This window comes from Lactuca sativa, chromosome 4 (genome assembly GCF_002870075.4).
Source record: "Lactuca sativa cultivar Salinas chromosome 4, Lsat_Salinas_v11, whole genome shotgun sequence".
Taxonomy (NCBI): domain Eukaryota; kingdom Viridiplantae; phylum Streptophyta; class Magnoliopsida; order Asterales; family Asteraceae; genus Lactuca; species Lactuca sativa.
In genome coordinates this window covers 333,996,431-334,010,116 of record NC_056626.2, presented here as the reverse complement: position 1 = coordinate 334,010,116, position 13,686 = coordinate 333,996,431, and the positions used below count along the sequence as shown (strand labels likewise).

General features: G+C 34.3%; 1 protein-coding gene across 1 annotated transcript; it reads left to right on the top strand.

The window, feature by feature from the left end:
- Positions 1–3,170: 3,170 nt before the first annotated feature.
- On the top strand, positions 3,171–12,678 carry LOC111917900 (uncharacterized). Its single transcript, XM_023913535.3, has 19 exons — positions 3,171–3,497; positions 5,244–5,396; positions 5,664–5,827; positions 5,918–6,025; positions 7,157–7,786; positions 7,876–7,950; positions 8,065–8,193; positions 8,289–8,363; positions 8,441–8,650; positions 8,915–9,067; positions 10,294–10,508; positions 10,617–10,734; positions 10,832–10,964; positions 11,038–11,239; positions 11,302–11,407; positions 11,473–11,613; positions 11,702–11,825; positions 11,908–12,024; positions 12,096–12,678. Exons 1-19 carry the CDS (start codon positions 3,299–3,301, stop codon positions 12,482–12,484), a joined length of 3,441 nt encoding a protein of 1,146 aa, XP_023769303.1. The 5' UTR covers positions 3,171–3,298; the 3' UTR covers positions 12,485–12,678.
- The last annotated feature ends 1,008 nt before the right edge of the window (positions 12,679–13,686 follow it).

Here is a 13,686-nt window from a genome sequence, read left to right as displayed (position 1 = left end):
GCTGCCATGGGCCACCAGGAGGGTGGCTGGGGTGCACCTCGCAGATTAGAAGCAAGTATGGATGGTTGTGTTTCTGTTTTCTTTGGTGTATTGTGTGTAAAGTGTAGATCGGTCGGAAAACTGAGAACCACCACCACCACCTTAGGGTGGTGGCTGCCACCATGGGTGGGTGTGTTTTCTTTAGTGTGTGTGTGTGTGATTTTGGATCTTGAGTTGTAAATTGTAACATGAATGGTATAATGAAAAGAAATTGAAAACCACCACCATAGGGTGGTGGCTGCCGCCACCGGCCGTCGTGTCGGGTGGCGGTGTGCTTAGTTGTGTTGGAATTGCTAGTTTGGGGATGTTTGGTCAAAGGACTAAAACCCTAATGGGCCTTGAAAACCTAATGGGCCCAATGAGGCTTAATGGACATAAAAGCCCAAACATGTGTCTGATGGGCTTAATGGACCCTAATGGATCCAAGGACTTAGCTAATGGGCCAATTGGGCTAAGATGGGTTGGAAAACCCTAATGCCATCAAAACCCTAATTTTTGGGGAATTAATCGAGACACACGAGAATTATTTAATAATTTGAGATATTAAATAATAAACTTTGGCAAAGATTAGTCTAAGCGATAATGGACTTAATGGATTGAGTCCTTAATGGATTAAGTCCTTAATGGGTTAAGTAGAAAACTTAACCCTAATCATCATTTTATGTGAAACCCTAATTTCACTTGGGTTTATTGTTGGGCCTTTCTTTTGGGCCTTGAGGGTTGGGTAACTATTGGGCCATCCAAAGTCAAGCCAATGAACTAGAATAATTTAATGGGCCTGGGGTAAGGCCCATGTATGGTGCTTGGGCCCAAATTGGAAAATTGGGCCATAGATAGGCCATAGTTTGGCCTTAATGATTATATGATATTGGGCCTTAGAATGAGACCATGTATAGGCCTAGGCCCAATTTGGAAAATTGGGCCATGTGTTGGGCTTTGATTCCTAGTCGACTTTGGACCTATGGATTGGGCCTTGGGCTTGAATAAGCCAAGCTAGGGGTAATGTAGTAATTACCCAAAGAATGTACTTATGGTTATGTATTGGGACCCAATTATTAATTGGGTCTTATTTTGGTGTTGACAGTTCGGGAATCTGTCAGCCAGCAGCTGGGGTCGAGTCTGCGAGACTTCAGCAAGTGTGAGATTGTGTCTTCAGGACTTCAGCAGTGTGAGGTGAGTTACCTTCTAGTAGCGGTGAGTCTACGACCACAATGCCGGCCCACCAGTAGGAGTTGTATGTTGGATGTTTGTCTTTGTGATATCATCTATGTTTGCTACTACCTGATACGTTATATGCTGGCATGATATGTTATATGTGATCGTAGTAGAGTTCGGTTGTTAGGACCGAAGGGTATGTCAGACACCCCAGAATGTCTGACAGTATGTGATGATATGTTTATATGCTGGTATGATAAGTTATATGTGATAGTAGTAGAGTTCGGTTGTTAGGACCGGAGGGTAGTCAGACACCCCAGATACGTCTGACAGTATGTGATGTTATGTTTATATGCTAGCATGATCTGTTATATGAGTTAGAGGTAGTAGGAGGGGAGCAGTCCCCGAGTTCGGTTGTTAGGACCGATGGGTAGTTCAGACACCCCAGATATGTCTGATAATATGTTATGTTATGATATGTGATAGTAGTAGTAGTAGGGGGTGAAATAGTCCCCGAGGTTCGGTCGTTAGGACCGAAGGGTAGTCAGCACCCCAGAATGGCTTGACATGGGTAGTCAGCACCCCAGAATGGCTTGACACGGGTAGGACGGCACCCTAGAATGGCCGCATGGGTAGATCGGCACCCTAGAAAGGCTGTACCGGGTAGGTCGGGCACCCCAGAAATGCCTGACAGTATGTATGTTATGTGATTGTGTGGTATGTGGTATGATGGGGGAACTCACTAAGCTTCGTGCTTACGGTTTTCAGTTTTGGTTTCAGGTACTTTGTGTTTAAAGGAAATGAGCCGGCTTGATCGCTGCGCATCACACTATGGTTTTCCGCACATGAGATCTTTGGGATTACACTATGATATTGTTTTATGATAACATGTTTGATTATTTCTACTTTGGTTTTGACATTACATAATATTACAGATGTTTTATTTCATTGTTGGTTTTAAAATGACGTAATTAAAAATGAAATTTTTGGCATGTATTTTTGGGATGTTACACTATCACAACCTGAATAACCATAATCTATGCAAGGAAACCCATCAATAACAATGTAATCTCGCTGACGATTTTCATCGAACACCTTGTGTGTGATGATTTGAAGTCCACCTCTGTACAAGCATTATTGGCAAAGGTACCCCAAAATTAAATTACAAACCTCAAAGAACTACAACTCAACCAAAATAGAAAATAATTTAAACATCTTGTTACCTAAATTTGAATTTACAAATTTTCCAAGAAAACTTTCAAAAAGAAACACACCCACATGCTGTGAAATTTGAATTATGATTTTTTGTCTTATTCTGATTGACCACCTCTATCTTTTACCCCTTGATCGATCCCCAATGAAACCAACAACCAAGAACTCTGGAAAGCATCACCATCAATAAAAGAAGTCCTCCCTTCATTAGCTCTGATACAACGATTTAGAATGGAACCATCAGAAGTTGTGTGATCAACTGAAGGAGACGAAGTATTACGTCAACGACAAGTGACAAAGCTTGTCATTTAGGGATGAGTGAAGGCTAAAACTCGGTTAGGAGGTTTTGAAATGAGGACCAAATCATCAAATTTATTTGGACCGAGTACGACAATGAACATGCAATATCAAACATGTCAACTTCTAAGTGAGGACTGAGTCCCTTTTTCTACTACTGGGTTAGTATCAATATCAAGTAGCTCCTAGCTCATTCAGTTTCTAACCCAGTCAAATCTAACCCAACTAACAACTATCAAACGCCATCTTAGTCGACAATGAAACCGATAAAAAAAAAGACAATATAAAATATAAAATATAAAATATAATTTGTTGCAAAAATATGTAATTTTCCCGAATATTTGTCTGACCCATTTTAAGTTTTAAGTTTTAACTAATAACCCGACCCTTAGATTTTACAAATTTACCCCTTAGAATTTCTTACAGCGACTAACGAGTTTTTACTCCTCTTCGAGCTCGGACTCCATGAACAGATCTTAACAAAACCTTCAAATTTCATGAACCTGAGATGCATAGAATTTTCCCCATCGAATCGGATACAGCGAAAGACATTTTTGAAATTTCAATGTTCTTGCGATAGATTGATTAGAGTCAAATGGACGTGGAGAAATCATCGCTGTGTAATTGCGTGGTAAACTTCTTATTGGAGGAGAATTACTTGTTATCAGCGTTTGAGCTGCTTCACGAGCTCCTCGATGATGGACGCGATGATCAAGCTATTCGCCTCAAGGAATTCTTTGCTGATCCCATTCAGTTTCCACCAGATCAGATCTCACGGTTTAATTCTCTTCGAGGTTGGAACTATTTGCTAAAAATTGTTGATATATTGTTATAATTGTCCTTAGTTGACTGAATTTTTGTCTTATAAATTATTAGTAGTGAAATTTGAAATGAGAGCAGGATGCGATGTGAATCCGCAGGGAACTAGGTTTGAAAATCCATACAGACTTCATATGTTTACAATCGCTTGTCATGTTGTATGACTGTTGAACTGGTTTTTCGCTTAAGTTTGGCTTGTTATCGTTTGACAATTGACATTGGAAATGAGAGCCGAATTTGATCTCAACTATCAACGACTTGAATTTTCTGTAGAGTTATTTAGTTTATGTGTTCGTGTAGGAGATTCATGGTGTGATTTCATGAAAGGCGAACCCTAGAAATAATAAAATTACAAGAATACGATTCTCTTGTTGGCTGATGAAATTTCACAAAGTGAACAAGCTTCATCTGTAAGTCTAGTATATGAGGATCAGTGTATCTGTTACTAATCAGACACTTGTATTTCTAAATTAGATTGCATGCAGTTCATTAGATGTTTTTCTGTTGACATACAGAATTAGCTGTGAATATGGTAGATTTCTCAATTGAATATTTATCCTCTTAGAATTTATATGCTCACAATCAAAGCCACTTTAGGAGCATGCATATATTCCTTGTGGTCACAGGTCGAAATCAACCTGAGAAGTCTTCATCCTAATATCCCAAATTAATGTTATCCATTGTTAATTTTGATTAAGCAGGATCAACTTATAGTTCTTTCTTTACAAATTTGGTTGACTTGTTTTACACTTACACCCATTTAGCAGGAGAGCCTTTGTTCTGTTTGAAGAATTCTTTTTTTTCCAATTCATAAGCTAGTGTAAGTCAATGACTTTTTAAGTACATAGCTTTTCCCATTTTCAGTTTTCCACTCAAATCTTGGTGTTCGTCTCCTTTCCTTTATCTCTTTGATTATTGTTTTAAATTCTTATCGTTGTTTGGTGATTTTTATGAGATTTGATGTTTATTCCGCATCAGTATAAAGTCTGAATCATTTGAATAACCATTGGGATACTACTTGACTATTAATCCAGTTTTACCATGTTGTTGAACATTGATGTTTGGGATTGGCAATCAATTGTGTAGTTCATTACTTGATTCACAAGTGGTATCTAGGATTTTGATCTGATAGATATTTCTTTGTATTAGCTTTTTCATCAAGATTTCTCTTATGGCAAGTAGAGATGAAGAATTTTTTGATTCAGTATTTCAGTTGCACCTACGCCAAGTACAACAACAGAATGGTGTAGTTTTCTTTGAAAAACAAATATTTTACTCCCCCTCTCAAGCAGCTTCTCTCTTCCTCTCTCCTGTGCACAAACCAAACCCACATTGCTATATCTGTTTATGTCATTCTTAATATCTGTTTGCTTTTGTTATATGGCCTCCATTTTCATGTGTCTAGTGTCTACCATGAAAATAAATAGGTTCTCTTATAACATCATAAACAGAATTTAAAAGAAGCTAGAATTCTAGGACATTAAGTTCTGAGTAGCAGTGTCCAATAGCTATGTCACACGTGTCTAATCCTTGGAACAGAACATCTGTATAACTGCTGCAATGTAGCCACTAATAATTTGAATGAAATTGATCGTTTTTAAGCCACTATGGCCCTGTTTCTATAAATAGTATTATAAGCCTGTTTGTATAAGATTCATATTTGTGAATAAATGCATTTTGGAGACTTATTTATTATTTATTTATTTATTTATTTGAACTAGTTGCCGACCCACAGAGTCTGCTGGAGGAAAAAGAAGCACTAGAGGAGAAACTAGCAATCAGAGACTATGAGAATCGTTTGGCTCAAGAAGACATTTTGAAGCTCAAAACTGAGTTGCAAAAGAAATCTGAGGCCAAACAAGATGAACCAAGTGGTAAAATGCTTAATTCATCTTCTATTTTCATTCAATTTTATGGGTTTTCTTGTTTGTGTGTAAAATACCTCTATTTGGTGTTACAAATGCTGTTTAAATATAAGAACCCATGATCATTTTATTCTATAACCATTAGTCATTTCCCCAATGAATAAGAAAACCATGTTTAGTGTAAATAAAATGATTAAACGTCAATTTTATCTACCTTACATTTATTGTTTTCTGAAATTACTTTCTTCTAAAATATGTAACTTATGATGTATGCAGATGCTAAAGCAAAAAACGGGTCAAGTATTCAACAAAGTGGGGAGACAAAATTCTCTGATTTGGGTCCTTTAAAGGCAGAAGAACGTCATGACCTAAACTGTGCTGTAAAGGAATATTTGCTCTTAGCAGGATACCGTTTAACTGCCATGACCTTTTATGAAGAGGTTAATTACTTTTGCTACTTTTCATTTGTACTTATGAAATATAAATGCTAACATTAAAAAGATTCAACATATGATTTTGGATTTTTTAAGGTTACTGACCAGAATCTAGATGATTGGGAGAATTCATCTGCATCTGTGCCAGATGCCTTGCGCCATTACTATTATCAGTACCTTTCTTCCACTACAGAAGCAGCTGAGGTAATTTAATTCTTCAAGCACTTTGCTTTATCTTCACACAACTTGCATCCCATGTATTTGTTAAAGGGAGAATTTTGTATATACCCTTAATAAGGCTATGTTTGGTGCACTAGCTGAAAAGCTAGCTGTTAGCTGAAAAACTAGCTGATAAAAAATGACGTTTGGTAAAACTAGCTGAAAAGCTAGCTATAAAATGACATTTTAAATGAATCTGTTTCTAGAATTAATTAGGGGGTATTTTTGGAAAATTTAAAAAAGCTCTCAAAAAGCTAGTCTAAGTAGCTTTTTAAAAAGCTAGCTTATAAGCTACTTTTTGGCTTACCAAACACGACAACATAAAAAAGCTCGAAAAATAAGCTAGCTATGGCGCGCCAAACATAGCCTAAACATCAGAATATCGTATTTGTCCAACTTAATTTCTAAATATCATATTTACCCTTCATAAAACTTTAAAATATCGTATATGCCCTTCTTAAACATCAAAATATCAATAGCAATATCTAAAATATAATCTATCTACAATCTATACTAATAAAAGAGTAGCTCTTTTGCCATGTGTCACCATATTAGACATTTTAATTAATGTGTTGCCACTTGTCAATCTATTAGTTTTCCATTTTAAATTTATTAGACCTCCTCATTAATGTGATTCTATTTTAAATTTTAAATTATTGTTTTCATTAATTCACAAATAAAAAATATCTAATATATATTAAAAATTAATTTTATATATTTATTTGAATCAATGATTATAATTTCACATAACTAATGAAAAATATCTCTTAAATTAATAATTTATTTAAAATAACTTATTAATAATTTTGAGTTTTTACTATAAAAGTTTGATTAATTTTATAACCGTGGTTCCCACGGGTTATAAACTAGTATGACAATATTCAACAATATCAAAGCTAAGCAATCAATGCATACATTCCATGTAGAGGGATGAAGATGAAGTGTTTTGTTTGTCAAGAGAGCAACATTCCAACAATTTAGAAGTAGAAGTTCAATTATTATAGACGTATGGATAAATATGATTAAAAGCTTTAATTATTATAATAATTATAAGATATAAAAAATGATTATAAACTATTAAAGTGAATATATCAAGAAGTACCTTATTTTTTTCAGGAGAAGCTTTCCATGCAAAAAGAGAATGACTCATTGGTGAAAGAAAACGAGAAGCTGAAACATGAAAAACAGACCTTATTAAGAAGCAGAGATTTAGTTGATTCACAGATAGCAACTCTAAAAAAGTCACTAGAGACTTTGCAGAAAGACATCAAGGAGAAAGATAATCAGGTTCAAGATGTAAAGCACTCACTAGAACAAAGAAGAAAAGAAATAACTGTCTACAAGGCTGAAATAACTTCACTTCAAAAGCAAACTGAAGCAGCTCAATCAGAACATGTGCCACCTGGCGATGTAGAAGATGAAGAAAGCTACAAGGAACAGATACAATCTCTACAACAGGAGATTGAAAGACTACATGCTACAAAATCTGGTGACACAACACCTGTAAAAAATGTTGAAGAAATAACCGATAGGAAAGATGAAGTTATAAAATTATGTGAAAATGACATGATATTATCACCATCAACTAATATGAGAGATCAAAACACTGATGATAAAAATCACGAATTTTCTAAATCAGATGACAATGATGTGGCTAAGGATCTCCTTAAAGACAATATGCAAGTCAAAACTTATAATGGGTTGACTCCAGAGTCAAATACTCCTGTTCAACATGATTCTAAAAAGGTCGTTTTTTGAGTTTTGACATCAAACTTTCAATTTACCAGTTGTTTTTTTAGTAATCTTTTTATGTATGCAAATTTTAACTTTTTCAGGGTCCTGGAACTATTCAGATTCTTTCAGATGCATTGCCTAAAATCGTTCCTTATGTGCTAATCAATCATCGAGAGGTTACCTTTTACTTATATCTATCCTCCTACTTTTTCTTCAGAACAAAATTTCAAAAAAAAAAAAAAAAAAAAAAAAAATCTTCTTGGGTTAATTGTTTGTTAAATTCCTTATAGGAGCTTCTTCCCCTGATGATGTGTGCAATTGAGAGACACCCAGATAGCAACACAAGGGATTCCTTGACACACACATTGTTTAACTTGATTAAACGCCCCGATGAACAACAAAGACGAATTATTATGGATGTATGTTTTTTTTAAACACTTAACAAATTTCATTTTTATATAATAAGTATATTCTCTTACTACTAAAATCATAACATATTTTCTTTTCAATTCAGGCCTGTGTCACACTTGCTAGGAATGTTGGAGAGATGCGAACAGAAACAGAGCTGCTTCCCCAATGTTGGGAGCAAGTGAGGATAAAAAGATTTCATTTTATTGTTTTATAGTTTTGTGATTTATTTATTTATTTTTATTTAATTGTATGCAGATTAGTCACATGTATGAGGAACGCAGGCTGCTTGTAGCTCAATCATGTGGGGAGCTTGCAGGATTTGTGAGGCCAGAGATTAGAGACTCCCTCATCCTATCTATTGTGCAACAGCTCATAGAGGATTCCGCCACTGTAGTTCGTGAGGCTGCTGCAAGAAATCTGGCTCTGCTGCTTCCACTCTTCCCAAATATGGATAAATATATCAAGGTCAGCATCAGCCTCAGCCTCACTAAATATGATTCCAGAGGCTATCAATGGAGAAACAAAGCTTTCTGACTTGACAGGGTTTCCATTTCCTACAATGTAAGCTATAACATGGTCTAAGGGAATGTCATGTCATGTCACCATTTTCCCATGATCATAATATGCCCAGTGACTTACAACAAAAATACAAAACCAAACTGTAAAAAAAAAATAAAATAAAATTATGATACTCTGTTTTCCCGATATATTTTTTTGTTTTTTTTTTAGGTGGAGGAAATGATGTTCCATTTAGTTTGTGATCCATCGGGAGCAGTTGTGGATACAACTATTAAAGAGCTAGTTCCTGCTGTGCTCAAGTGGGGTAACAAATTGGATCATATTCTACGAGTTTTGATTTCTCATATGTTGAGCTCTGTAGAGGTAAACTTAAATCCAATAAATACTTTCATTTCATTGATTTGTTTATTAATTATTAGAGTAAATTGCACGAATGGTCCCTATGGTTTGAGGTAATTTGCACGCCTGGTCCCTAACTTATTTTTTTTAACTCGGAAGGTCCTTAATATTTGTTTTTGTTACGCGTTCCGTCCCTACTATTAGTTTTTTTACGCGTTTGATCCCTATCTTGCCTAAAAAGACTATTATTTAAATAGAAAAAAAATGGTGTGGTAGGTAAGGTAACGTGAGGGGGTGTGATTGATGGTGTGTTTATTTAAATAAGTTAAAAAAATCAAGGGCAAAATAGTCTTTTTAGGTAAGACAGGGACCAAACGTGTAACAAAAACAAACCGTAGGGACCTTCCGAGTTAAAAAAATAAGTTAGGGACCAAATGCGCAAATTACCCCAAACCATAGGGACCATTCGTGTAATTTACTCTTAACTATTATTGCATCATACTTTGATTTCTTCCTATTACAACATTCTACTTTGAAAAATCTATTCAGTTATAGCAATGTCATTGAATGTCATCCAAATACAAATAATTTAGTAGGTTTTTCAAAGTATATTGTTGTAATAAGAAAAAAATTGGAAGTAAAGTGCTATAAATTATAATTAGGTAGATTTTTCAAACTATAGTGTTGTGATAACTAATAGGTTTAATCTCATAAAAGACCTTATATTATGTGTTTTTTCCTGATTAAACCTCAACTTTCTCTTTTTCCTGAAAACGACCTTGCATTTTTTCATTTTTCCCGTTCTGGCCCTTTTAGTCATTTTTTTTTCGAAAAACTTGTAAAATGTGAGGGTTTTTCGAGAAAAACAAAAAATTGAGGGTTTATTTGGAAACAGTTAGAAGGTTAAGTTTTTTTTTTTTACAGAAAAAATGAAAAAATACAAGGTCTTTTTTAGGAAAAAAAATAAAGATGAGGTTTAATCTGGAAAAAACATAAAATATAAGGTCTTTTATGAGATTAACCCTAACTAATAAGAAAAAAATTGAAAGTACTAGGTTCTAATAGAAAGAAATGAAAATAGGTCGTTATAAGTGAATACACAAATAAATGAAAGTAGGTTAATTTTTCTTACTTATAGCAAAATAGCAATTTTGTATATTTAGCACTTAAATTAATTCATTTTTCTTACTTATAGCAAAATAGCAATTTTGTATATTTAGCACTTAAATTAATACTTGCTATCTTTTCAGTGTTGTCCACCTGTTTCAGGGGTTGAAGATTCTGTAGAGTCACACTTCCATGTTTTAGGTGAAAGAGAAAGATGGACTGTTGATGTGTTACTTCGGTTACTGATGCAATTGCTTCCAATTGTACACCAAATAGCTATCGACACTTGTTCATATGAGTCTTTTTCAGAGTCTACAGGAACATTTTTTTCACTTCAATTGCTTCAAAAGTATGCAGAGTAAGTTCCAAGTTCCAAGTTTCAACACCCCTCTCCTGTTTATTTAAAATCATTAACACCCACTTTAACTTTAACTTTTCTAAATTACATTTATTTATTTTTTAACAGGGGACGTTTAGATTGGCCTACATTTGAGTGGCTTCATGATGATTGCTTTCCCAGTCTGATTCAGATTCTCTCTCTCTTACCACAAAAGGAAGATAGTTTAAGAAAACGCATCTCAAGTGTACAAAATATTTTCAACTTTATTATTTTTACTTTTTTTTTTTACCCTTACTCATATCTTAAACAAACCCTTATTCATCATTATTTCATTATCTCAGTTTTTACTAGCAGTTTCCACAAGATTTGGGGAGGATTATTTAACACATATAATCCTTCCTCTATTCTTAGTGGCTGTTGGTGATAATGCTGACTTGTCATGCTTCCGCTCCACATCCCAACCTAAAATTAAAGGTACAAACTTATTTAGTTATTTTCCCTTTTTTTTACAAAATATTCCATACTAAATATTTTTTTATTTTTTCAGCTCTAAGACCAATAATTGCTATGGATGCAAGAATTGCCACCTTGTGTGTCCTACCAGTTCTATTAGCAGGTGTCCTCGGATTCCCTAACAAGCATGAACTATTAACTGAATACTTAAGGAATCTCTTGATCCAAAGTGCTGACAAGACAACCCAGTCAGCAATCCACAGTGCTGACGTGTACAACTCTGTCCGTTTCCTTTGGTGCGTATTCCTTCATTTTTTACTTCTGGGATTGGATTAGATTACATTATTCTGTTTTGCAGCTTGTTTGAAGAACACCATAATCTGGTTTTCAATATCTTATGGGAGATGGTTGTGAGCTCCAACATGGATTTGAAAATCAACGCTGCTAAGCTTCTGAAAGTGATTGTAAGTCAATTTCTTTTTGACTTTTTTTTTAATCTTGATTTTTTAATCTCTTTGATTTTGAATAGGTGCCTTATATTGATGCTAAAGTTGCTTCATCACATGTTTTGCCTGCTCTTGTGACTTTGGGCTCTGAACCAAACTTACATGTGTTGTATGCCAGCATCGATGCGTTTGGAACTGTAGCTCAAAACTTCAAAAATGATGTTGTAAGTTAATTAGTAACATGTTATTTTTTTTTTTCTTTAGGATTAAATTCAATAGCAACCTAACTTATATATGTATATTTTCTGGTAGATTGTTGACAAAATTCGTGTTCAAATGGACGCTTTTCTTGAAGATGGATCTCATGAAGCTACAATTGCTGTTATTCGTGCATTAGTAGTTGCTGTTCCACACACAACCGAGAGCCTAAAAGATTATATCCTTTAATCTATAATTATACATTTATATTATGTATCAAAATAACTTTTTAATTTTAATTTTCTTTGACAAAAGAGCACATTTGTTATCAAAAATATTTCATCTTTCTTCAGCTCAACTCCCCGTAACCAACATGGTGCGACGCCGCGATCGAGCCAACGCATTTTGCGAAGCTATCCGTGCTCTCGATGCTACAGGTCTACTTTCATTTACTAAAATAATAAATAACCGAAAGTAAAATTACGAAAATGTCCTCCTCTCCTTGCAGATCTTTCATCAGCGAGTGTACGCGATCTCCTCCTGCCAACAATACAAAACCTATTGAAAGACACAGAAGCGCTCGACCCAGCACATAAAGAGGCGCTAGAAGTGATAGTAAAAGAGAGATCCAGTGGAACTTTTGATGCATTTAGCAAAGTCATGGGGACTCAATTTGGACTCCCGACCTCCATGACAAGTTTCTTCAGTGAAGGTGGACTTTTAGGAAAGAAGGATTCAGGAGAAATCCCACCACCACCACCACCCGACCCGAAAACTGTCATTACCCCACAATCACCCGTTGAAGACACAAGATTCAGGAGAATCATGCGAGGTGGTTTTACTGATATGCTTCGGGGGAAAGGTAAAAACAGCGATGAACTTTCACCCCCACATTAAAATCTTTTCTGTTTTTTCTTATAATTCTTATGATTTTTTTTTTAAACTTCTATTCTTTCTATAAACATTAGATCGGTTAATTTTTGTTTCGTAAATGAGAATTTTTGTTATGATGTTTTTTTAAAACGGCTCACACATGAACCCATTACTCCTAAATTTATACATGTCATCCACAACGCTATTTTTATCCCTCAGATACTCCTTTTGGTAAGATTTCGATATAGGATCATATGATTGTGATTTGTGAATAGGTTAGCTGTTTAACATAGATAGTAATGGTTTATCGGTAGAAGTAGCGAAAGAAAGTCAGTTTTGGACGATGTAAAAAAATTGCTTATTGCTTTTGCGTTCTTATAAGTATAGTATTATTGCGGTTTGGAATGTCGGCTAGTTGATTAGAGTCATCTAATCTAAACTAAAACTTATATTCAAGTTTCTGGTGATTTTTTTTTTAATATCCTCCTATCTTTTGTTCCTATTAATCTTCTTAACCATGGTTTTCTTTTCTATGTATAAAATTAAAAGAATCGAATCGTAAATACTGAAATTGGCTATAAAGATTTTATTGATTAAGTATTTTAATATTTAAAAGTTATTAATATGATTTCATTATTTCTGTTGAAAACTAAAATAATAAACATGTGTATTTGTATATATCTCTCTTTAGTAAAATATTTATTATTAAATGATACAGAGCCAGATAATAATAATAATAATAATAATAAAATAAAAAGTAGAAAACAGACAACGTTTTTATTCTAAAATGCAAAATTGTTTATGTTTTTGTATTTTTTTAATAAAAAAAATCGGATTTGGTTTTACTTACAAAATGGAACATATAGAGTGTGGATACTATTTTTGCGTAATCCGTTTTTTTTCTACGGATTTTACTTACAAAATTATAAATATTTCCGTAGAAAAGGAAGTTGTATAACTATTAGAGTCCATTTTTATCTCCTTGGCCGTTTTCCGGTTGAAATTTTAGGTTTTTGTACAACCCATTCATTTTTGAAACGGCTTCGCTATTTTTCGAAACTTTAAATTCAATTGATGATTGGTACAACATTTGTCACCTTTTCCTATCTCCTTGCGAAACATCTCAAGAATGCAAAACCAAAAATGATCTCCTGGTTGTGTATTTCCCGTCGTTAAATCTTCTAAAATGTCAACCCAAGCTTTTACCACAATTATCTTGTAACAAT

What these genes read in the sequence shown, in the direction of transcription:
- LOC111917900 (XM_023913535.3), top strand. Translation starts at nt 3,299, where the DNA reads ATGGACGTGGAGAAATCATCGCTGTGTAATTGCGTGGTAAACTTCTTA. An exon ending in CAAACAAGATGAACCAAGTG is followed by an intron (nt 5,397 to 5,663) that starts GTAAAATGCTTA and finishes TGATGTATGCAG; the next exon opens with ATGCTAAAGCAAAAAACGGG. An exon ending in TTGCTTCAAAAGTATGCAGA is followed by an intron (nt 10,509 to 10,616) that starts GTAAGTTCCAAG and finishes ATTTTTTAACAG; the next exon opens with GGGACGTTTAGATTGGCCTA.